The sequence below is a fragment of the Myxocyprinus asiaticus genome, chromosome 12 (genome assembly GCF_019703515.2).
Source record: "Myxocyprinus asiaticus isolate MX2 ecotype Aquarium Trade chromosome 12, UBuf_Myxa_2, whole genome shotgun sequence".
In the NCBI taxonomy this organism is placed as follows: domain Eukaryota; kingdom Metazoa; phylum Chordata; class Actinopteri; order Cypriniformes; family Catostomidae; genus Myxocyprinus; species Myxocyprinus asiaticus.
The window spans coordinates 28,167,457-28,192,451 of record NC_059355.1 but is presented as its reverse complement, the minus strand read 5'-3'; the positions used below and the strand labels follow the sequence as shown (position 1 = coordinate 28,192,451).

The following is a 24,995-nucleotide window of genomic DNA, read 5'->3' as shown; positions in this document are numbered from 1 at the left end:
ATCGTAACACACCGTTTGAATAGGCGTGGCGGATTGTAGACTCGGCAGTAAACGCCCACTGGTGATGATTGGCTAACAGTTTTGCATATTTAAAAAACCTTTGCTTTTATGATTAGGTCCCAAAGTTCCAAAGGACAGCTGTGTGCCCACCGATGTAAACTTCTGCATGTACAGGTGCATCTCAATAAATTAGAATGTCGTGGAAAAGTTCATTTATTTCAGTAATTCAACTCAAATTGTGAAACTCGTGTATTAAATAAATTCAGTGCACACAGACTGAAATAGTTTAAGTCATTGGTTCTTTTAATTGTGATGATTTTTGCTCACATTTAACAAAAACCCACCAATTCACTATCTCAAAAAATTAGAATACATCATAAGACCAATAAAAAAAACATTTTTAGTGAATTGTTGGCCTTCTGGAAAGTATGTTCATTTAACGTATATGTACTCAATACTTGGTAGGGGCTCCTTTTGCTTTAATTACTGCCTCAATTCGGCGTGGCATGGAGGTGATCAGTTTGTGGCACTGCTGAGGTGGTATGGAAGCCCAGGTTTCTTTGACAGTGGCCTTCAGCTCATCTGCATTTTTTGGTCTCTTGTTTCTCATTTTCCTCTTGACAATACCCCATAGATTCTCTATGGGGTTCAGGTCTGGTGAGTTTGCTGGCCAGTCAAGCACACCAACACCATGGTCGTTTAACCAACTTTTGGTGCTTTTGGCAGTGTGGGCAGGTGCCAAATCCTGCTGGAAAATGAAATCAGCATCTTTAAAAAGCTGGTCAGCAGAAGGAAGCATGAAGTGCTCCAAAATTTCTTGGTAAACGGGTGCAGTGACTTTGGTTTTCAAAAAACACAATGGACCAACACCAGCAGATGACATTGCACCCCAAATCATCACAGACTGTGGAAACTTAACACTGGACTTCAAGCAACTTGGGCTATGAGCTTCTCCACCCTTCCTCCAGACTCTAGGACCTTGGTTTCCAAATGAAATACAAAACTTGCTCTCATCTGAAAAGAGGACTTTGGAACACTGGGCAACAGTCCAGTTCTTCTTCTCCTTAGCCCAGGTAAGACGCCTCTGACGTTGTCTGTGGTTCAGGAGTGGCTTAACAAGAGGAATACGACAACTGTAGCCAAATTCCTTGACACGTCTGTGTGTGGTGGCTCTTGATGCCTTGACCCCAGCCTCAGTCCATTCCTTGTGAAGTTCACCCAAATTCTTGAATCGATTTTGCTTGACAATCCTCATAAGGCTGCGGTTCTCTCGGTTGGTTATGCATCTTTTTCTTCCACACTTTTTCCTTCCACTCAACTTTCTGTTAACATGCTTGGATACAGCACTCTGTGAACAGCCAGCTTCTTTGGCAATGAATGTTTGTGGCTTACCCTCCTTGTGAAGGGTGTCAATGATTGTCTTCTGGACAACTGTCAGATCAGCAGTCTTCCCCATGATTGTGTAGCCTAGTGAACCAAACTGAGAGACCATTTTGAAGGCTCAGGAAACCTTTGCAGGTGTTTTGAGTTGATTAGCTGATTGGCATGTCACCATATTCTAATTTTTTGAGATAGTGAATTGGTGGGTTTTTGTTAAATGTGAGCCAAAATCATCACAATTAAAAGAACCAAAGACTTAAACTACTTCAGTCTGTGTGCATTGAATTTATTTAATACACGAGTTTCACAATTTGAGTTGAATTACTGAAATAAATGAACTTTTCCACGACATTCTAATTTATTGAGATGCACCTGTATGTTTGACAGCCTACATCCTTCATAGATGGAAGCTGCTGTGATTTAGATTAGTAAAGCAAAAATACTCAGTACATATCAAACGATCTGTAATAACAGACAAAGCAATAGTGACCACGTAATAAAAACAGTTACTCACACTTGTATGGTGCGACATTACTGTCGGATCCAATATAGTCGGCACAGCATCGTCTTTTAGTTTCAATCTTTCTGAAAATCCTGCATCGAATTTTGCCTTGTTTGTAAATGAATCTGCAGTAAAATGAAGTGAACAAAGGACCAAGTTCTTACTGACATGGTCTGGAACTTCATTAAAAATAAAATTCATTCACTCTTTCCTAATGTTGGGATCAGAAGGAAGGCAGTGCAAATACTGTGTTTTTCCACAACTTGGCAATGCACAGCATCTTGTTGTCTTTGGAGCCATCTTTATCGTTTGGTTTCTGCGTAGACCTGCGTTTGCCTCTCTCGTTATTTACGTACTACATGCGTGAATTGGTGGGCGGGGCTAAACAGGCAGTGATATAGAAGCAGGCATTGATCTTCTTCTGTGGAGGCGGTGTTTAGTCCCACTTTTACGTAAGTGGCACATTCCACATCCTGTCGTTTTGGCAGATTGGCTTCAATATAAGCTGTTTTTAGACTAACGAGAAAGTTTTGAGTTCTGAAACTTATAGGATGTTTTTATAGTACAATGACCTCTTATATGTCAAAAGATCAAGGGAATTTTGATTTCTCAGTTCATGACCCCTTTAAAGGAATAGTCCGGGTTCAATACAAGTTAAGCTCAATCAACAGCACTCATGGCATAATATTTTCGACTCATCCCTCCTTTAAAAAAAGAGCAAAAATCAAGGTTACAGTGAGGTAATTACAAAGGAAGTGGGGGCCAATTTTTGGAGAGTTTAAAGGCAGAAATTGTCACGATACGCCAAAGCGTAAAGTGAGGGAAGGTTCCAAATGCAGGAAGCAAGTGTAATAGGCTTTATTTAAAAAAATAAGGAATATAAACAAAACCTCTCACAAGGGAGGGAATCTGAAAATACAAAAACAAAACCAACAAGAAAGAAAACTAAAACAAAAACTGTCACAGGAGAGAACAAACAGAAAGCAAAACATAAACCGAATGAAGACAGGACTGAACAGGAACTGACTGACTATGACTGACACAAAAACAATCTGCACAAGACTGAAAATGAGAAGGGTTTAAAAAGGGAAAAAGGAGATAGGAGACAGGTGCCGCCGATCTGTTAATGAGCAGCGTGAACCAGCTTATTGTGCTGCTGAGTGGCACCTGTGGGAGACACGAAGGAGTGAGAAAACACCGCACATGTACAAACATAACCAATGGGCAGAGGAGGCTGTCATGATCCCGCCACAACAAGATTAAACTAAGACTAATGTAGCGAGGTCAGGTGGCTCCAAGACAGGAGCAAGGTCAGTGTCAGCGACCACAGGAGAGAGCTCAAAGTTGGCGGTGAACACCAGAAGCATTGGAGACCTTGAAAAGGCCTCCATGGCCAAGGAAACTGGCAACAGGGAAACAACCTCCATGGCTGGGGAAACTGGCAACGGGGAAACAACCTCTGTGGACGGGGAAACTGGCAACAGGGAAACAACCTCTGTGGCTGGCGAAACTGGCAACAGGGAAACAACCTCCGTGTCCGGGGAAACTGGCAACAGGGAAACGGCCTCCTTGGCCATGAGCGCTGACAACGACTGGGGAATGGCCTCCAAAGCTCCTTTCTATAAACACCAATGGGGTAACCGAGCTGAGAGCAGAAACTGAGAACCTGGGTGGTGTCTGGAGCTGGGTTCGAAAGAATGCCCATGTTGCCTCTGTCAAAATGTGGCCAGATTGTTTCGATACGCCAAAGCGTGAAGTGATGGAAGGAACCAAATGCAGGAGGCAAGTGTAATAGGCTGTATTTAAAAAGTAAAGAATATAAACAAAACCTCTCAAAAGGGAAGGAAACTGAAAATACAAAACCAACAAGAAAGAAAACTAAAACAAAAACTCTCACAGGAGAGAACAAAAAGAAAGCAAAACATAAACCTACTGAAGACAGGACTGAACAGGAACTTACTGACTATGACTGACACAAAAACAGTCTGGCACAAGACTGAAAACAAGAAGGGTTTAAAAAGGGAAAAGGAGAAAGGAGACAGGTGCTGCGATCTATTAACCAGCACTGCTGAGCGGCACCTGTGGGAGACACGAAGGAGAGAGAAAACACAAGCACATGTACAAACAACCAATGGGTGGAGGAGACTGTCATGATCCCACCACAACAAGAATAAACTAAGACTAAAGTAGCAGGATCATGACAGAAATGTGAAGCTTATAATTTTATAAAAGCATTTACATTAATTCTTCTGTTAAAACTTGTGGATTGTTTGAGCTGTAAATTTGTTTAAATCGCCATTTTTACAGTCATTTTAGGGTTTGTCGACATTGTCATGGCACCAAAATTGGCTATAACATTACACAGAAACTGTTAGTAAGCGATTTTATCATACTAAAATCATGTTAACATGCATAATATTTGGACTTGAAGAAGTTGTTGCGGTCAAACTAATCAAAATAATTTGGCTTCTGGTGCGTAGAGCCAAAAAGAGTGAGTCAAATATTAAAGTTGCTAACCGCACACTGAATTGAAAAACAGACTGAAAAGGGTCTAGCAAAAAGATATAACTTTATTAAATTTGCATTCTAAAAAAATTTGCCAAGTGAGTTAAAAGCCAGTCTGGCTTTTAACTCACTTGGCAAATTTTTTTAGGATGCAAATTTAATAAAGTTATATCTTCATGCATAATGTTTACATCTTGTGACTATACTTTTCAAGTTAAAGTTTCAAGTTTTATTGTCATTCCAGCCAATATACAAGTATACAGTGGAATGAAATGGCGATTTACCAGGTCTGCAGTGCACAATTACAGACAAAACAAGGCACACTTCACAAACATAATAAACAAGAGCTTAAGAAACAAACACTATGAGCAATATAAATCTATATATACATTTGTACGTATACATATATACAGGCTGAAAGTAGTGCAAACTTTTTTTTTCTTTTCTTTTTTCAGTCAGGTTTAAGTTCTTGTCCTGGAGGTGGTAAGATGTGTCAGGGTGTTGAGGAGCCTGACAGCCTGAGGGAAAAAGCTTTTGCAGAGTCTTTGTGTTTTGGCCCATATGCAACGATATCTCTTTTGAGATGGTAGCAGGTCAAAGAGTGTGTGGGAGGGGTCCACTATGATGCTGTGGGCCTTGTGCAGACAGCGTTTTTGGTACATGTTTGTTATGGATGGGAGTGAAAGTCGGATGACTTTTTCCACTGTTTTCACAATGCGTTGAAGGGCCTTGCGATCTGAAGCATTGCGGTTTCCAAACCAGACGGTGATGCAGGTTGTTAGAATGATTGTTAAATACTCACTGTTTTAAAACTGAGTATTTTAACATTCAAAAATTGGCCCCCATTCACTTATTTTTAAGAGTCTAAATACATTTTTGTGGTAATCAATATTATGCCACTAATGCTGTCGATTGAGCTTTACTTGTACTGAAACTGGAATATTCCTTTAACATTAGTTTATGTACTTGTACTAAGAACTTAACATGAACTAACAATGTATAATGGAACATTTAGATTAATAAATGCAGTAAAAAATATTGTCCATTGTTTGTATATAATACCTAATACATTTACTGTTAAACGTATAGAACCTTATTGTGTAGTTAACAACACATTTTACCGCAGATTTCCCCCATAATCAGCACAGACATTGTTTTCTTCTAGTTTCTTTATTGTATATAGTGTCTAGTCTGGCAAAGTGATTTATCCAACACATTGATTGAAATGAGTCTGTGTGAACTATGGTCCTTTTAGGTGATGAAAGTCACAGGTCGTTCATGGATGCCTCTGAATGAGCTCAGTTCTGGGATCAGATACATGGTTCAAGTGCGCTGCCAAAACCAATTAAACTACTGGAGTGAATGGAGCCAGACTTTCTCTTTCATACTGGATGGTAAGGATTCTGTAGTATAGAAGAATTTTACCTCTACCCTGAAAGCTTTAAATGAATAGTTTACCCAAAAAGTATAATTCTGTTATAATTTTACCTGTATGACTTACTTTTTTCTGCTGAACACAAAATGAGATGTTTTAATGACTATTGTGGTTCATCGTTTCAATACAGTGCCTACTTTAAAATACTTTAAAGCTTAAAATAGGACCCAAAAGTATCATAAAATTAATCCATGTGACTTGTGCATCATGTTTCAAGTCTTTTAAAGACATAAGGGAGAAACAACCCCAAATTCAAGTCATTTTTCAGTGCAAACCTTGAAGTCTATTGTGCGTTCATAAGCGCTATGAGAGAAGCTTGTTCACAGTGACTTGTGTGTTCACGTGAGAACTTATTTGTTGTTTAGTCCTAAAAATAGTGTTTAAATAAGTTCTCACATTAACTTGTATGCCTTCAGAAGACTTGGAATATGACACACGAGTTGCATGGACTACTTTTATGAAAATCTTGCATCCTTTGTTGTGTTGAAAAGACGGACCGAATATTAATTTAAATATCAAAAGAAAGAAAGTCATATGGTTTGCAAAGTTTAAATTATGTGTAAATTATGACAGATTTTTATTTTTGGGTGAACTGTTCCTTTAAATACTACTTACCTTTTTGCTCTGTGTACATGTGTTTGAGCTATTTGAATTAATTGAGTTCTGTCAATTTTGTAAAAGTTAAATATGACCTCCCCCAATTTGGACGGCTAATCAGGTATAGGAAAATATTAGAAAATGGGTAAATATATGCAAATATGATATTTGTGAAAGGGTACTTAAAATGATCCAGCCTAATCTGCTCATGTTCCATTTACATCCCATCACCTGTTCTCAAGAATAGAGAGTACAGGTCAACTGATTTACCCTAACATCATTCAGAAACAGTCTGGCAGCCTGAAAACACACGTCTGGCTTTTGCTGTACGTCAATGCAAGAGAGTGCTTTTGCTTTTCCAGTTGTATTCAGGTTGTTTTACTAAGCCTCCACTTTAAAATCATATGTTTAATAATTACATGCATGTCTACTCACTGCTACTCTGTACAGTACTTTGACTCTGAGCATATTTCTTTGAAACGTTTTCCCAAAAAAAGTACCAATAAGTAATTATCCTTAGAGCTTTTCATTATTAATTGTTATGCTAAACAGTCAGTTTTTTATGATTTTGTACTGGAGCTTTTATATGTCTGTGACAGGTCTCAGGTCAATCACAAGGAAAATGAGGAAGCGGGAACCAGCTCACACTCTTTAGCGTCGTTTATTTCAGGTCACATTCCAGTGCACACACCAACACAAAACACTCTGTCACTCAATGATAACACAAAAGTAATTCTCCTCTTTAACATAGACAGCATTGTCTTAGAACTCTGGCTCATCTCCCCCCCAACTGCGGCTCTGGCTGCTCCTTTATCTCCCTCCAGCTCTCACTGTAACACAAAACAGGGTTCAGAGATAATTTTCCCCAGATGTCAATCCTTACCACTCTCTTCTCCCAAACTCACTCTCCATTCACAAATAGGCACTCGACCACGCCCTCACCACCACATACACCCCCCCCCCCCATTTTTGTAGTGGAAATCCGCCACAGCCATCTATGCCCCCGGCCTGTGGACCACCTCGAACTCGAAGGGTCAGGACCACCCACTTGACGGCCAGACACTCCTTCTCGATGGTGCTGTACTTCGCCTCCCTCACTGAGAGTTTCCTGCAGATGTACAGCACTGGGTGCTCCTCTCCCACATCCACCTGGGACAACACGGCCCCCAACCCCCCCATCCGATGCATCGGTCTGTAAAACCAAAGGAAGAGAGAAATCAGGAGAGTGTAACAGCGGCCCACCACAGAGTGCAGCTTTCACTTGCGTGAACGCCTGCTGACACGGCTTCATCCACTGGACCAGATCTGGTGCCCCCTTTTCAGTCAGATCAGTCAGCGGGCTGGTGACGGTCGAATAGTTAGGCACAAACCTACGCTAATAGTCTGCTACCCCCAGGAACTGTCTCACCTCCTTTTTGGTCTTAGGTCTCGGGCAGGCTGCAATCGCTGCGGTCTTATCAATTTGTGTGATCCACACAAATTGACCCTCAATAAAGTTTTAAATTCTGGCCAATTCGTACCCAAAATTAGTTGATGGGTGAGGCGAGGACTAACTGAAGCCTCAACACTATGCTTTTTTCCCTGAAATTTAATTATGACCATTACTAAAGGGTAATCTTGAACATCCCCGTGTACACACCTTACCTTCACCCTTTGGCCTGTACCCAAAGCCTCGGATTGAACCAAGCTTTGGTGAATGGCTGTTTGATTACAACCTGAATCCGCCAAGGCTTGGTATGTATCCCCCTTAATACTCACAGGTATACGGTGCACTCCTGCTTGATTAAAGGGCGGCCTGTGGTGCGGTGGGGATCCAGACCAATGTCCCCACCTCCATCGTGGGGCATCAGTCCTGGAAGTGCCCAGGTTCCCCACAGCTCCAGTAGACTGGCCCAGACTTCACGGCCACACCAGCGGCAGCGGATTCACCAACCTGGAGAAGAGAACAGAGAGAGATGGGGGAAACCGGTGGGTTGAAAGATCCCTGGCCCTGGGAATGGGTTTAGGGGGCACACCTTACCATTTCCAGGGAGTCAGAACTGGATGAGGACAAGAAGAAGGGGAGGAGGGAGAAGGGGAGAGAGAGAGAGAGAGAGAGAGAAAAGAGGGCTCGTCGGCCTCCTGACCCACTGTCAAGTGGTCCTCAGCCAGCTGGACGGCGTCATCCAGCGATGCCGGGCAGTGGCACTAGACACATTCCGCCATCTCTTTCGGTTGCCGGGTGATAAACTGCTCCAGCACCACCAGATCGACTACTGTCATGGCATTGCGTTCTGCTGCCAGCAACCACCACAGGCAGGAGTCACGGAGCTGCTGAGCAAAGGAAAATGGAAGGCCGAGCTCTCCAAACGTCAAGAGACCGGAAATTCTGGCGGTGAGGTTCGGGACTGCGATGTCCTGCTGCAGGAAAGCTCATCTCAGGCTCTCGTAGTCCAGGAGGTCTGTCACTGAAAGCTGTTTGGCCGCGAGTTGGGCTTCCCCGGTAAGTGGCAAGAGGCGGACCGCCCACTGGTTGTTGGGCCATCCCCAGAATTCAGCCCCACTGTGACAGGTCTCAGGTCAATCTCAGGGAAACTGAGGAAGCGGGAACCAGCTCACACTCTTTAGTGTCATTTATTACAGGTCACATTCCAGCGCACACACCAACACAAAACACTCTGTCGCTCAGTGATAAACACAAAAGTAATTCTCCTCTTTAACATAGTCAGCATCATCTCAGAACTCTGGCTCCTCTCTCCCCCCACTGCGGCTGTGGCTGCTCTTTTATCTCTCTACAGCTCTAACTGTAACACAAAACAGGTGTCAGAGATAATTTCCCCGAGGTGTCAATCCTTAACACTCTCGTCTCCCGAACTCGCTCTCCATTCACAAACTGGCGCTCGACCACACCCCCACCACCACAATGTAATTTCTTAGTAAGCCAAGGTTAGACATTGCATTGGTTTAAAAATCAAACCAAAATCATTTTCATACACTTAAGAACTCAACATTGGCCCCAATCATCAAAAAAATGTGGTCACAAGATATCAAATAAAGGGCACTTTTATTTCTTGTGTGCTTTATATAAGTTTGCTTGTGTGCTTCGTTGGCATATTGCAAACTTTTCCTCTAGTGCAATTGGTTAGACACACCCATATTTAAATGAGGCTTTTGTGTGTGGTCATTGTACCAAATGTTAGCCATGCCGCTGACTTACACTTCACAATAAATACCATTTTATATGATTAGTTTATTTGATTTGATATAATCTATATGGGCCTTTATGAAAAAAATGTATACAGCATAATAACAATAAAAAAAAAAAATTCCTGGCAATATAGATTTATAATGTAAATATACATTTCTGTAATTTACATTTATATCCAGTTATGTAAGATGAATATTATTTATAGTAGGCCTATATTCATTTATATGATGATATTATAACATTTATAGTGCTTGGCGTACCTAATTACAACACTGCTGAACTGATTTAAGAATGATTGCAGAGTGGAGGACGATGTGACATGAACACACAAAGACAAAAAATCTGTACAATTAACACGTTCATGCCATTGCATCATGCATTTACCTAAAAGAAACCTGAATTTCAAATTGAGTTTCTTATGTCCAAAATCCATTGTTTACAGGTCTATTGCGTTAGCTATAGTATACATGCAATACACTATTAATTATTGTACATTTAAATAAAACATTTAAAGAATTACATGCATCTGACTACTGTGATTTATTTGTGAAAGGTCCTATAATGGCATCCAAGCAACTTTTATGACTCTGAGGCTTAAGCTTCTGTATTCAGATGTGCACCACACTCACATCACCTCACAGTGATTTAGCAATATGAATTGATAAGCATTTTGAGAAGCTTGGAATCTTCTAATCTCTCTCTCTTACACAAACTCCCACGGTAGAATAGAGTTTCATTTGTAAGCTGAATACTGACACTGTTCAGGTGGGTGTTTCTTTATTGTGTCTTCTCCTGCTTTTGAATGCCCACACAAAAGCAGTATACATGAGCAATGTAGGAGACGGCCAAATAATACCAATAAAGTGCAGTAACCACACCCAGGCATTGTTTTCAATCAATGCTGCACTTAACAGTGAATAGGTCGCTCAGTCTGCATATTAGTTAAAGTTTCAGCTTTTTCAGCTTGATTTAACATCATGACAGCCTCAACACCCTGTCTACACTGGGCGCATCCATTGCCGTGCTGCGCCACTACGGCTTGAGGCTGTATACACGGGATGCGTCAGATACTCATTATTGTGCATGTTCCTTAGTGCTTTTCAAGGTAGTTCATGCACTGATTGCTGATATGCTGGGTTATATGTTGGGTTGTAGTATATTTTCAAAATCCATGTTGCACAAGTCACCATGCCAACCAAATTGAAGGCTGTAGGTTGCTCACTAGCATTATAATAAACATCAGTCTCACTGCTCCAAGGGAAAAATAAATGACTCTACAAACTGATTTGAAGTGGTGGTTGATCAGTTTTGGTTTTATAATTGTCGATGCTGATGCCAGTATCTAGGGTGCAGGGTGACCAATGGCAACCTGTATGGCTGATATACACATGCAGACATTTGTTTGTCTGAAATGTGAAGTTATGCACTAAACCTCAGCTTTACAGTTTTCTTCATCTTTCCCTTCTCCTCAAAGTTAGTTACATTCCTGCTGAGGTCTTTACCATACCTGGGTCGGAAGTAACTGTTTACGCCATCTTCCACAACCGCAGCTGGAGTGCCAGCAAAGCTGTGTGGATGCTGAATGGGCAGGTAGAGATTCCAGAAAGCCAGTATAAGGTCATCAATGAGCAGGTTAGCGCAGTCACACTGAAGGCGGACCAGCCAGGATTTCATACCTTGATGTGCTGCTACTCATTAGGAAAGGGGATCAAAGGCAGCATTGCCTATGCCAAAATTTATACAGAAGGTAAGGACATCTCTAACCATACAGTTAATGTTGCACTCACAAATTTTTTGTTTATGTTGAGCTGGCAGAGTTGCTTTGAACTTACTCTGACTCCTAACGACGTGAATACAGCATAATGTAAAAGCAGTTTTCATTTTCCAGTGCCATTGTAGAAATTGCATATTTGCAGTTAGGCTGCTTATGTGATCTTAACATGTCAGCCAACATGAGGCGACCTAGCTGTATTAGGCCACTGATAAGACTAAGTCTTCATCACATGTAAGTGTTTATGATTAAACCAGGTCTGAAGATTTAACGCATTAATTTAGCGTGATTAATTATATTAAAAAATAACGCGTTAAAAAAATTGACACAATTAATCAAGCCCCCTGTCTCGTACGTAAATTCCTTAATAAAAGTACAGATTTTTCTCAAATATGAGCAGTTCAAACTTGTAATACATCTGTTTTTACGAGCCACATCAATAGGTGGCAGCACGCCTCAACAAACCTCATAAGCAGCGCAGTCACAGAATTAGTGATGGGAAGATATGATTATTTTACTGACTTGGATCTTTGAGTCTCGTTCAGAAAAATGAACAAATCTTTATTCAAGTCATTTCGTTAATTTGAGCAGAATTAAATTAAAATGTTACATTTTCAATAGCCAAATCTCCCCAACGTGTCTACTTAGGCAAACTTTGATTATAGTCCCAATAAGGAAAAAATTATAATGCAGCCGAGGACAAATTATGAGAAACAGAAAGATTAGTTCACCTCTGGAATCTTCTGGTCCGAGTCCTTCGTTCTTTTGTCACGTGACAGCCAAAACAACGAACTACTCGGACCAGATGACTCGAGGTGAACTATCATTTCTGTTTCCTGTGTGAGCAATGCATAGCGAATACGGCTGTCACGTGACAAAAGAACGAACGACTCGGACCAGAAGACTCGAGAGGTGAACTAATCATTTCTGTTTCCTGTGTGAGCAATGCATAGCGAATACGGCTGTCACGTGACAAAAGAACGAACGACTCGGACCAGAAGACTCGAGAGGTGAACTAATCATTCCTGTTTCCTGTGTGAGCAATGCATAGCGTATAAGGCTGTCACGTGACAAAAGAACGAATGACTCGGACCAAAAGAGTCGAAAGGTGAACAAATCATTTCTGTTTCCTGTACATCGCAATGAACAAATCGTTCATGAACGATCCATCACTACACAGAATGAGAACCGCTTTCTTAGCACAACAGAATACAGGAATCTTGAGATGCGATTTTCAAAGTTTCCAGTACTTTTAACTTGACACAGCAGCCTAGAAATGCGTCGTTTATGATGCTAAATACCAGTGACGCTCCAAACGTGTCCGTTTGAGGCATGTGCATAGAGCGAAAACTAAAAATAGCGCAGATGGAGTACAAGATCATGGAATGTGAGAACTGCAAAACAGATTGCTGTCAACTGGCTTGTGCAATGAAATGAGAATATTTTGTATTGTCTAATCAATGCTTTATTCATCTGCCACAAAAATGCACTTTATTTCAAACTGAATTTCAATTCGTACTATATATTTATTATAGGCACTACATATTATATTTATAAATATTTGAATTTGCATTATTTATATGAATTATCTTTATTTGGGGGCCTTTCTCAGCAGATAATGATGTATGCGATTAATTGCAATTAGTTTGAGTAATTAATCGGCATGTCATGTAATTAATTTGATTACATTTTTTATCAATTGACAGCCCTAGGTTAAACATTATTTTATTCAAAAGTACTATTAATTTCTCTGTGTGCAAAACATTTTAATGAAGAAATAATTTAATGAAACATTGCTGCTTGTTTGAAAAGCTGGCCAAACATTTGGCCCCAGACAACATTTGTGCAAATCTCATTAGTCTTGGTGTCTAATTTCAAATAAAAATATGAAGTGTCTCTTTGTTTTTAGGGATGTTTAATGCAAATATTACCTGCCAAAGCAAGAATTCAAAGGTCGACACCATGACTTGTGAATGGAATAAGAGTCCTTGGGCAATGGTCAGATTCCTTTACAGGTATGCACACTTAATTTTTCATCAGTTTGCTATAGACCTTATTCACGCTAGCGCCATATTTGATTTTTAATGGGAATGACAATGAGGCTGTGAGGGATAGACTTACTATCTTTTCAATGGCACAAATGGTATAAAGCTGTATAAAGCTCCTAGATCACATCTGATTTTCCACAACTCATGTTGTCCTGAGTTTTTTATATACTGGATGTTCTTGGACAGATATTTTATCAATGTTTTGTCCGTGGAATGACACAAAAACACTTTAAACTGCAGTACAGCCCATTGAAGAGACTGTAAGTCTATCCCTCAAAGCCTCGTCATTCCCATTAAAAATAAAAGATGGCACTAGCATGAATAAGGTCTATTGCAGACAGGTTGTTTGTTCTACAGATGACATTGTGAAGATCCTAATTTGTTATATTTTTTTGATAGACAATATAAATCAATGTGTGAAGATATACCAAAGATTGAGGATGGTGAAGAGTCCATGTCTTTGATAAAGGAAGGCATAGGACCAGGAGACCACAGAGAGTGCACTTTAAGCAACCTTAGCCTGTTCTCATGCTACAAAATGTGGGTGGAGGTGGAAGGTGGGCGTGGCAAAGTGAGGTCATTTCCTGTCTATGTTGCACCCATTGACTATGGTGAGTTCCAAGGTTTTCCATCAGTATTCTGTTGACTTTAGATCACATACCTTGTCATTCTATTCACCTTGAAAAGCAGGCAAACTTTTTATTTTATTTAGATTTTATTTAGTTATTTTAATTTGTCTTTTCAAGTTAGTTTTTCAAGTTGTCTTTTCAAGTTAGTTAGATATATATTTTAATTTTAGTATTTTAGTTGGCTTTGAAGTTGAGTTAACTAATATAAATGCTGTATAGTGTAATCACTATCTAGTGTCATTTTCATGTTTAATGAAGGTTATATTTTAATTTTTAATTTTTATTTTAGTTGGTTTTGGAGCCATGAAAATGTATTTAAGTTTAGTTTTGGTTCTTGTAATAATGTTAGTTTTTATTCATATTTAAGTTAACGAATATTTAGTTTTTGTTTTATTTTGTGTTAAGGATAATGACACCGTTGAAAAGTATAACAAAGTTAGGCGAATTTCCCTCTTGTGTTTTTTCCAGTGAAACCATCGCCTCCCACAATATTGAAAGCAATCACTTTACCCAATAAAACCTTAAGTCTGTGGTGGAGACGCCCCTCTTTACCAGTCTATGACATGCAGTATGAGCTGCGTTTCGTGGCTTTGCGTGGGAAGGCTGATATGCAATGGGAGGTAGGAAGAAGATTCTGAAAGCTTGGGTGTCAGGTGGTCAATAAAACCAGGATACCTGCATAATATATATTTGAGTGTAAATGCATAGTTCAGTCACAATCAAAGATGAATATGATAAAGTTCATCGATCGAAGCTAAATGTCCCCCTTATGTGCAGTTATATGCCCACACAACCAGGGGTGGAAAGAGTACTGAAAAATAATACTCAAGTAAAAGTACTGTTACTTCTTAAAAAATTTAGTTTGAGTAGAGTAAAAGTACCTGTCCTAAAAACTACACAAGTAAGAGTAAAAGAGTAGCTCATTTAAAAGTACTCATGAGTATTGAGTACTGAGTTGCGAAAGCTATGCCCCTTTAAAATAAAAACTCTATGCTGCAATTTAAAAATGTATCACACATACCGTAATTTACATTCCCTTTTATGGCTGTTTGCCAGAAAGAATAAAAAATGTAGGTATTTTATAGGTGTTTGTGACTGACAACTTTTAAAATACGTAACTTATGTATGATAAATGCTACATGAATCTGAGTCCCAAAAAAATAAAAGGGAGACATGATTACAGAAATGAAAAGATGAAAAAGTTATTTTCAGTACACTGATCACCATTTTAAATCATAATGTATGAAACAATTTCATTAAAATCAGTTTATGTGTAATGTCTAAATTTCACTTAATGTTGACAGAGAGAGTTACTGTTGCGCATAAAACATAACAATGCAAGGAATGCAAAAAAAAAAAAAAACCCTACTTAAAAAAGCAGGGTCACTTGGTGCGTCATGTCCCACACAATAGAGGGGGTAGAGCATTTGTTTGGTACAGGGGCCACATCAGGCTTTAAAGGAATAATTCACACTATAATGAAAATTCTCTCATCATTTAGTCACCCTTATGCCATCCTGGATGTGTATGACTTTCTTTCTTCAGCAGAACACAAGTTAAGATGTTTAAAAGAATTTCTCAGCTCTATTGGTTCATAAAATGCAAGTGAATGGGTGCCAAAATTTTGAAGTTCCAAAAATCACATAAGTCAGCATAAAAGTAGCCTAATCTATGTGACTCCAGTGGTTAAATCCATGTCTTCAGAAGAGATATGATAGGTTGGGTGAGAAACAGATCAATATTTAAGTCAATTTTTACTATAAATTCTCCTCCCTCCTCGGTCAATCTCCACTTTAACTTTCACTTTCTTCTTTTGTTTTTGGTGATTCACATTCTTCATGCATATCGCCATCTACTGGGCAGGGAGAAGAATTTCTAGAATAAATGGACTTCAGTGTTGATCTGTTTCTCACCCAAACCTATCATATCTCTTCTGAAGACTTGGATTTAACCACTGGAGTCATATGGATTACATTTGTGCTGCCTTTATGAGCTTTTTGGTGTGTCAAAATTTTGGCATCCATTCACTTATATTGTATGGACCTACAGAGCTGAAATATTCTTGTAAAAATCTTAATTTGTGTTCTGCTGAAGAAAGAAAGTCATACACATCTGGGATGGCATGAGGGTGAGTAAATGATAAGAGAATTTTCATTTTTTAGTGAACTATTTCTTTAAGTAGCACATGGGGGGCCACATTGTCCTCCTTTTGAGATACAATATTACACATTAATTTAGTTCTTGTATCTTTTAAGCCCAGAAATAGTTGTGTTCTCATTCTAATGCATGATGCACAATTTTCTGAAGTTTGTGACTGTTGGAATGTTCTGCCTGAAGTATTGCTCTACAAAGGTTGATACTTTTCTATTAGGCATTAGAAAAAGCATGATAAAGGCTAAGCATAATTATAAATTATTTTATCATCTCTACTTTCCTGGTAATTTATTATACAAATGAACACACTCTCTACATCAGGGGTCAGAATTATTAAAAAAACTAACAATATTATAAAAAAATATTGTTATTAAAAATGTCACTGTTTTATTCTATTACATTAATACTTTTAAAGATACTCAAGTTATTCAGCCAAAAGTAGTGAGTGGTTTTCTCATTTCCTTGTTATTGTTGTTTGATTAATAGCCTTTATATGACATAGCCTACTAGACAGTGCTCAGTTCGGTTACATGTACACTTCAAGTCCAACATTTTGATGCAAATACGCTTTTTGTCCCAATGTTTACGTTCACTTTAGACCAAACCGACTGCGTTTACAGTAATGCCTCACCGAGATGGGCATTGGTGGAATTATAAAGTGTATTTGACCATTAAGGCGCGTACCCGCATTAGCGCACAAACATTAGCCATCTGTCAATCAAACAGCATGCAGCTACAGACGTCAGGAAATAAAAAGTCAATCTTTTATATTTTATTTAGATCAACCAACCAGTGGTTGTCTTGCTATCGCGATCGATGTAATGAACACCCCTGGTCTAGATGCAGAACATAGACTAAGTAAAGAAAATTATTCAAATGTTTATCATCAATATCGAGGTCATCTCTCTCTCTTTCAGATAAACATCAAGATTGTTTTATCGCCCAGCCCTATTGATAACTTTGCCTTAATCTCTCACATCAACCCAATAATCTCAGTGATAGATAGCTAAAATACAGGCTACATTATAGACACAGAATCTAGTAAGCAGAAATATGAAATTTACCTCAATATGTTTCTTTAAATTAGAGGCAGGATTAATGCAGATATCTGGCTTGAGCAAGTGAAACTCACATGACACAATCAAACAATTGGCCTTTTTCACTGCGAAAAGCCCTTTCAGGTGCGGCCATGATGTTCAGGTGTTGAAATGTGTTTGAGGCATCCTTCACATCCATAACAGTTGGCGCTGATCTACAGCTGCCATTCAAGTTTTTTTTTACGTGTGATTTGATTTGACGGGAGTCTCGAGACTCTCCCTAGCCAAACATGTTGATGGATAAAAATAAAATCAGGACAGGGAAGTAGTGGACACAGACAGTGGGAAAATGGCGCATTAAAAGTACAGTTACAGCACTTCAAATGTATTCAAGTAAAAGTATAAAATTTTTAAACTACTTAAAAAAAGTACAATTCCTGGGAAAAACTACTTAATTACAGTAACGTGAGTATTTGTAATTCGTTACTTTACACCCCTGCATACAACATCTTCGCTTTTCTACTTCAGTTTTATTTCTAATTAATTTTTTCCCTTGTACACTTTAGAGGAATGATGGTACTTTGTACTCAACAGGGTTGCAATTTTCTGTAGCATTTACGAATGAGTGTTATGTCCCTTACAGGTTATCGGTCCTCTATTAGAACTGCAAGCAGAGATTCTGCTTGAGCAGTCCTGTGTTCGGTATAAGGTACAAGTGCGCTGTAGAAGACTCAATGGCTCTGGATACTGGAGTGACTGGAGCAAGAGTCACACTTCCATTGTTTACAACAGAAAAGGTAATGTTATCAATTTTTATGTTAATATTTATCATTTATGTTAAGATATACACAGTGCTGGGTAGTAATGTATTACATGTAATCTGGATTATGTAATCAGATTATGACAATCAAGTACTTGTTATTGGATTAAATTATATTTTAAAATACTCGTAATCAGTCAGAATACAGTTCCTTTTTTAAGGATTACATGATTTCATGTTAATTAGGCAATGGCAGTAAATTGTTCATAATTTATTGATCACCATAATTTTTCCCTTTTTTAAATTTTAAAATTTTTCACTATAAATCAGCCTACCTAACATATATATTCAGTAACTCTTTGAGTGTGAGGACACACACCTGGCCCTGAATCGGGCTAGTCAGCCGGGAGGGGGATAAAGACGAGCCGGAGGCACCAGTTCAAGAGAGAGAGAGAGCCACATGTGGCCGCTGTGTGTGTGTCCGTGTTTGTGTTTAAATTGATTTAAATAAATTTATGACATTAAAACTAACGTTGACTGTTCAGCCGTTTCCCGCCTCCTCCTTGCCCACCTTACCCTGTTACATTGGTGCCGAAACCCAGGAGGGAGGTGGTGGGAACCGGCTGAACAGCAAAGTAAATTTAACTCAAAACATAACATAAAAGTGCTTTGCAGCAAACAAAACAAAGACACACACACGCAACACGTCTCTCTCTCTCGAACTGGCGTCCCGGCCCCTCCATATCTCTCTCCCGCTGATTAGACAACTCAGCGCTAGGCGTGCGTCATCATGGCCCGGCCACGACCTCCTCCGTGTCACATTCATATTTCATAATTTACATGCACATGCATGGTTAGTGCACATTTAAACAATTTCATAAGGAGCTGTTTTAGTGAAGCTCTTTTTGTTATAAATAAAGATTGGAATATATTTTCCTTCCTCTTTGTATGTTTATGTTAAAATTGTACAAGAATATCCTGCTCAAATGCAAGTGACATCAAATAAAAGAGTTAGGTTGCACAGAACCGGGCCTTGCACAGATTCCGTTCAAGATGCTGACGCAAAAACACATTTTAGTGAGCACTCTCGGGATGTGTTGTGTGTGCACAGGGACCTGGTGCTCACGCACCTCAGCCGACTGTGGCTTCGGGTCAACTGGGAAAAGAGCAAGCTCTCCCTGGTTCAGAGCATCTCTTTTCTTGGCTTGGAGTTGGACTCAGTCTCGATGACGGCGCGCCTCACGAACGAGCGCGCACAGTCAGTGCTGAACTGTCTGAAGGCATTCAGACAGAAAACAGCGGTTCCACTGAAACTTTTTCAGAGGCTCCTGGGGCATATGGCATCCTCAGCGGTGGCCACACCACTTGGGTTGATGCATATGAGACCACTTCAGCATTGGCTTCAGACTTGAGTCCCAAGATGGGCATGGCGCCGTGGGATACATCGCGTGGTCGTCACGCCGATCTGTCGCCAATTGTTCAGCCCTTGGACCGACCTTGCATTTCTACGGGCAGGGGTTCCGCTAGAGCAGGGATCCAGGCACATCGTGGTTAAGACGGACGCCTCCAAGATGGGCTGGGGCTCCGTATGCAACGGGCACACAGCCGCCAGCTCCTGGACTGGCCTGTGGCTGCGTTGGCACATCAACTGCCTCGAGTTGTTGGCAGTACTGCTCACCCTGAGGAGGTTCCGGCTGTTGATCCAGGGCAAGCACCTCACGCTCCTCGCGACAGCCCAGCCCCCCCCCCAGCGAATTCCCCTGAGGAAGGACCTTCTTTCCCAGGGATGGGGCACCATCTGGAACCCGCAACCAGACCTCTGGAATCTCCACATCTGGCCCTTGGACGGGACGTGGAAGACCTAAGTGGCCTACCACCTGCGGTGGTAGACATGATTACTCAGGCTAGGGAACCCTCTACGAGGCGCCTGTATGCCTTGAAGTGGCGTCTGTTCGCTAAGTGGTGTTCTTCCTGATGCAAAGACCCCCAGAGATGCGCAATCGGATCGGTGCTTTCCTTCCTGCAGGAGAACCTGGAGGGGCGGCTGTCCCCCTCCACCTTGTGTATGTGGCCACCATTTCAGCACATCACGATGCAGTGGGTGGTAAGTATTTGGGGAAGCACAACTTGATCAGATTCCTGAGAGGCACTAGGAGGTTGAATCCCTCCAGACTGCGCCTCATCCCCTCGTGGGACCTCTCTGTAGTCCTTCGGGGTCTACGGGGACTCCCTTTGAGCCCCTGGAGTCAGTTGAGCTTAAGGCACTCTCTTTGAAGACTGCCCTCCTGACTGTTCTCACTTCCATCAAGAGGGTAGGGGACCTGCAGGCGTTCTCTGTCAGCGAATCGTGCCTGGAGTGCGGTCCGGGTTACTCACGTGATCGAGCCCACTCTACTAGGAGTGTAGCGGCCTCCTGGGCCCTGACCAGTGGCGCCTCTTTGGCAGACACCTGCAGAGCAGCGGGCTGGGCAACACCCAACACCTTTATGAGGTTCTACAATCTCCGGGTTGAGCCGGTTTTGTCCCGTGTATTGTCAGGTATGTGCAGGTAAGTTCTGGGACAGCTGGCTGGGTGTACCACTTGCGTATAGCGCCTTTCCCCTCCCTTGAGGTGAAGACATGCGCTTTTGACTCCCAGTCGTGTTCACAAGCTGTGATCCCTGGATGACTTTCCTCCTTAGCCCTGTGGCAGATGAGCCAGCCCAGTATGTGTGCTAATTAGGCCTTGTACTGGGGTGGGTGCTCCACATGTGCTGGTTCCCCGTAGGTGACCCCATATGATATCTTCCGCTAAATCGTTTCCCTGTCGGTAAACTGTGTCTTCCTTAGGCAGAGGCCCCTCTGCCCCCGGTCACGATGTTTGTAGAAACTCCTCCCCCCTCGGGTAGGACCTACCATGCGACTTCTCCACATGACATACTTCCGACAAGAATCGATAAGACCATGTGACATATTTCCACTCAAAATACCCTCCCCTTCTCTGGGTGGGGTGTGTTCTCCGCGGTGTCTTCCCCTTGGGAGTGAACCCCCCCACGACGTAGACAGTTATGGCCCCCAGTCGGTTAACAAATTCCACTCTTTTTGGGGAGAAAAAAAGAGGCCACGGCTGGGCTAGCCTGTCCCTATTTGTTGGGCAGTTGACTTGTTCCCGAAGGACCATTCGACACTCAGAGCACTGGGGGAGGTTATGTGACGGCCTGGTGCGCTGGCTACGAGGCACACAGCGGTCTGCCTGTCTCGCACCGCCAGTCCACATAACACAGTTCAGCTAGCTGTGGCGTTTTGTATAGGGACCCCTAATGTCACTATATCGACACAACGTCGAGTGAGTGACAGATAGGGAAAGTCATGGTTACTTCCATAACCTCCGTTCCCCGATGGAGGGAACGAGACGTTGTGTCCCTCTTGCCACAACACTGAACTACCCGCTGAAATGGCCGGGACCTTGTCTCGGCTCCTCAGCACAAAACCTGAATGAGTGGTTGCAAACCAGCTCCTTTTATACCAGGGAGTGGCATGCAAATTCCACTCGCCAATTCCCACTGGCCTTTTTTCAAAAAGCAGAGGTGTTTGGGGCTCCCAAGAGTGACCCCTAGTGTCACTACATCGATACAACGTCGAGTGATTGACAGATAGGGAACCTGCTCTCCCAGTCTTAACCGTTTTCAACAGATTCAGAGTTATGATAATTTCCAGTGATTCATGCACAATGCATCACACAGTGGCCCTAAAAAGTGTTAGTACAGTTATGCCACAATTACAAATTTATGCATTTTTGATTGCATTAGTTTAAATATCATATATCATAAAATATATAATAAAGTGGCATTTGCACAAAAATGATGCTAGACCTTTTCTGTTGGTGCAACTTAATTTGTCAGGTGTATTTAGTCTGATTATATAAAATTTTTGACTTGAATGAAACCAGTTAATTTAAGTGACCAAATGAATTTTTTTATGTGACCCGACAAAAAAAACATTTCAGTGTAATTTCACATTCCTTTTTTTAATTACATTTAACAAACTGATTTCAAGGTACATTTCTGGTGTGTATATGAAGTCATTTCCCTTAATGATTACAGAGGTGCCCTTGCAGTGTAACTAGAGGTGTAGTTCAAGTCTAGAGTTTGATGACCTGGGGCCAGTTGCATAAACATAGCCATTAACTTAAGACTGTGTCTGACAATTTGTTTGACTAGCTTAAGACAACATAGAAAGCCTGTTGCATAAAACAACCTCACAGTTGTCTTCAGTAAGACAGTCTAATTCACATTACAGTTTTCATTTGCTGAAAATATTTGCTTATTAGAGGACTACAGTGCTTCAAAATTAATTCTAATGAACAAATGTAGTGATTTTAACCCAAATAATAAAAAACACATGACATTTTGTTACCATTGTTGAAGTCAAAGTCTTCTACAAAGTCTCTACTGAAGCCCCTTCTATCCCTCAGCTGAAGCCCCCATTGGCTCAGCTGACAGTTATTTTCCATGGCAAACAAAAGTTTGCCTAGGGGTCTGCTGTCTTACATTTTGGTCTTAAATTAGACTGATCTAAGTTTTTATGCAACTGACTGAAAAAATGAAGACCAACATTTTAGACGACTAACTAGTAAGACTAGTCTAAAACAGTTTTATGCAACCGGCCCCAGGGCTGCGTTTCCAAAAGCATCGCAAGCATAAGTTGATCGTAGAGACCATTGGCACCAATGGTTTCTACGATCTACTTAGGCTTATGGTGCTTTTGGGAAACGCAGCCCAGACTTTTTAGTGTGGCTATTTGGGACCACAATATACTTTATATATATATACACACTGTATTTTAAAGATAATTTTGTAAAAATCCAAATAACTTTACAGATCTTTATTGTAAAGTGTTTAAACAATGTTTTCCATGCTTGTTCAATGAACCATAAACAATTAATGAACATGCACCTGTGGAACGGTCGTTAAGACACTAACAACTTACAGACGGTAGGCAATTAAGGTCACAGTTATAAAAACTTAGGACACTAAAGAGACCTTTCTACTGACTCTGAAAAACACCAAAGGAAATATGCCCAGGGTCCTTGCTCATCTGCGTGAACGTGACTTAGGCATGCTTCATGGAGGCATGAGGACTGCAGATTGGGCCAGGGCAATAAATTGCAATGTCCGTCCTGTGAGACGCCTAAGACAGTGCTACAGGGAGACAGGAAGGACAGCTGATCGGCCTCGCAGTGGCAGACCACGTGTAACAAATCCTGCACAGGATCGGTACATCTGAAAATCACACCTGCGGGACAGGTACAGGATGGCAACAACAACTGCTCGAGTTACACCAGGAACGCACAATCCCTCCATCAGTGCTCAGACTGTCCGCAGTAGGCTGAGAGAGGCTGGACTGATGGCTTGTAGGCCTGTTGTAAGGCAGGTCCTTACCAGACATCACAGGCAAGTTGCCTATGGGCACAAACCCACCTTTGCTGAACCAGACAGGACTGGCAAAAAGTGCTCTTCATTGATGAGTCGCGGTTTTGTCTCACCAGGGGTGATGGTCAGACTCGCGTTTATCGTCGAAGGAATGAGCATTACACCAAGACCTGTACTCTGAAGCGGGATTGATTTGGAGGTGGAGGGTCCATCATGGTCTGGGGCGGTGTGTCACAGCATCATCGGACTGAGCTTGTTGTCATTGCAGGCAATCTCAACATTGTGTGTTACAGGGAAGACATCCTCCTCCCTCATGTGGTACCCTTCCTGCAGGCTCATCCTGTCATGACCCTCCAGCATGACAATGCCACCAGCCATACTGCTCGTTCTCTGCATGATTTCCTGCAAGACAGGAATGTCAGTGTTCTGCCATGGCCAGCGAAGAGCCTGGATCTCAATCCCTTTGAGCACATCTGGGACCTGTTGGATCGGAGGGTGAGGGCTAGGGCCATTCCCACCAGAAATATCTGGGAACTTGCAAGTGCCTTGGTGGAAGTGTGGGGTAACAACTCACAGCAAGAACTGGCAAATCTGGTTCAGTCCATGAGAAGGAGATGCACTGCAGTACCTAATGCAGCTGGTGGCCACACCAGATACTGACTGTTACTTTTGATTTTGACCCAATATTTGGTGTGACCACCTTTGCCTTCAAAACAGCACCAATTGTCCTAGGTACACCTGGATACAGTTTTTCTTGGTTGTTGGCAGATAGGATGTTCCAAGCTTCTTGGAGAATTCACCACAGTTCTTCTATCATTTTCGGCTGTCTCAATTGCTTCTGTCTCTTCTTGTAATCCCAGACTGACTCAGTATTTAGTGGGGGGCTCTGTGGGGACCATGCCATCTGTTGCAGGGCTCCGTTATTCTATTCTATTCTATTTGCAAAAGAAATGTTAGGGAGTCTTAAATGTATATTTCTTATTGACACACTAAAGCTGAAAATATAAATAACCATGCACAGCATCAGCCACATCATTAAAACCACTGACAGGTGAAGTGAATAACATCGATTATCTTGTTACAGTGGCACCTGTCAAGGGGTGGGATATATTAGGCAGTAAGTTAACAGTCAGTTCTTGAATTTCATGTGTTGGAAGCAGGAAAAATGGGCAAGCTTAAGGATCTGAGCGACTTTGAGAAGGGCCAAATTGTGATGGCTATATGACTGGGTCAGAGCATCCCCAAAACGGCAGGTCTTGTGGGGTGTTCCCGGTATGCAGTGGTTAGTACCTACCAAAAGTGGTCCAAGGAAGGACAACAGGTGAACCGGCGACAGGGTCATGGGCGCCCAAGGCTCACTGATGCGTCTGGGGAGCGAAGGCTGTCCTGTCTGGTCCGAAGAGCTTCTGTAGCACAAGTTGCTGAAAAACTTAATGCTGGCCATATTAGAAAGGTGTCAGAACACACAGTGCATCGCAGCTTGCTGGACTGCGTAGCTGCAGATCGGTCAGAGTGCCCATGCTGACCCCTGTACACCACTGAAAGCGCCTACAATGGGCACGTAAGCATCAGAATTGGA

At 41.4% G+C, this 24,995-nt stretch overlaps 1 protein-coding gene across 6 annotated transcripts in view; it reads left to right on the top strand.

Moving 5' to 3' along the window:
* The window catches only part of LOC127449395 (leptin receptor-like), a 91,916-nt gene that overhangs the window by 53,342 nt on the left and 13,579 nt on the right, over positions 1-24,995 (top strand). For all 6 annotated transcript variants that reach the window (XM_051712788.1, XM_051712789.1, XM_051712786.1 and 3 more), the window contains 6 exons: positions 5,643-5,781; positions 11,081-11,353; positions 13,287-13,392; positions 13,825-14,036; positions 14,523-14,674; positions 17,889-18,042. In XM_051712788.1, coding sequence (XP_051568748.1) covers positions 5,643-5,781; positions 11,081-11,353; positions 13,287-13,392; positions 13,825-14,036; positions 14,523-14,674; positions 17,889-18,042 — 1,036 coding nt within the window. The remainder of the gene's footprint in view (positions 1-5,642; positions 5,782-11,080; positions 11,354-13,286; positions 13,393-13,824; positions 14,037-14,522; positions 14,675-17,888; positions 18,043-24,995) is intronic.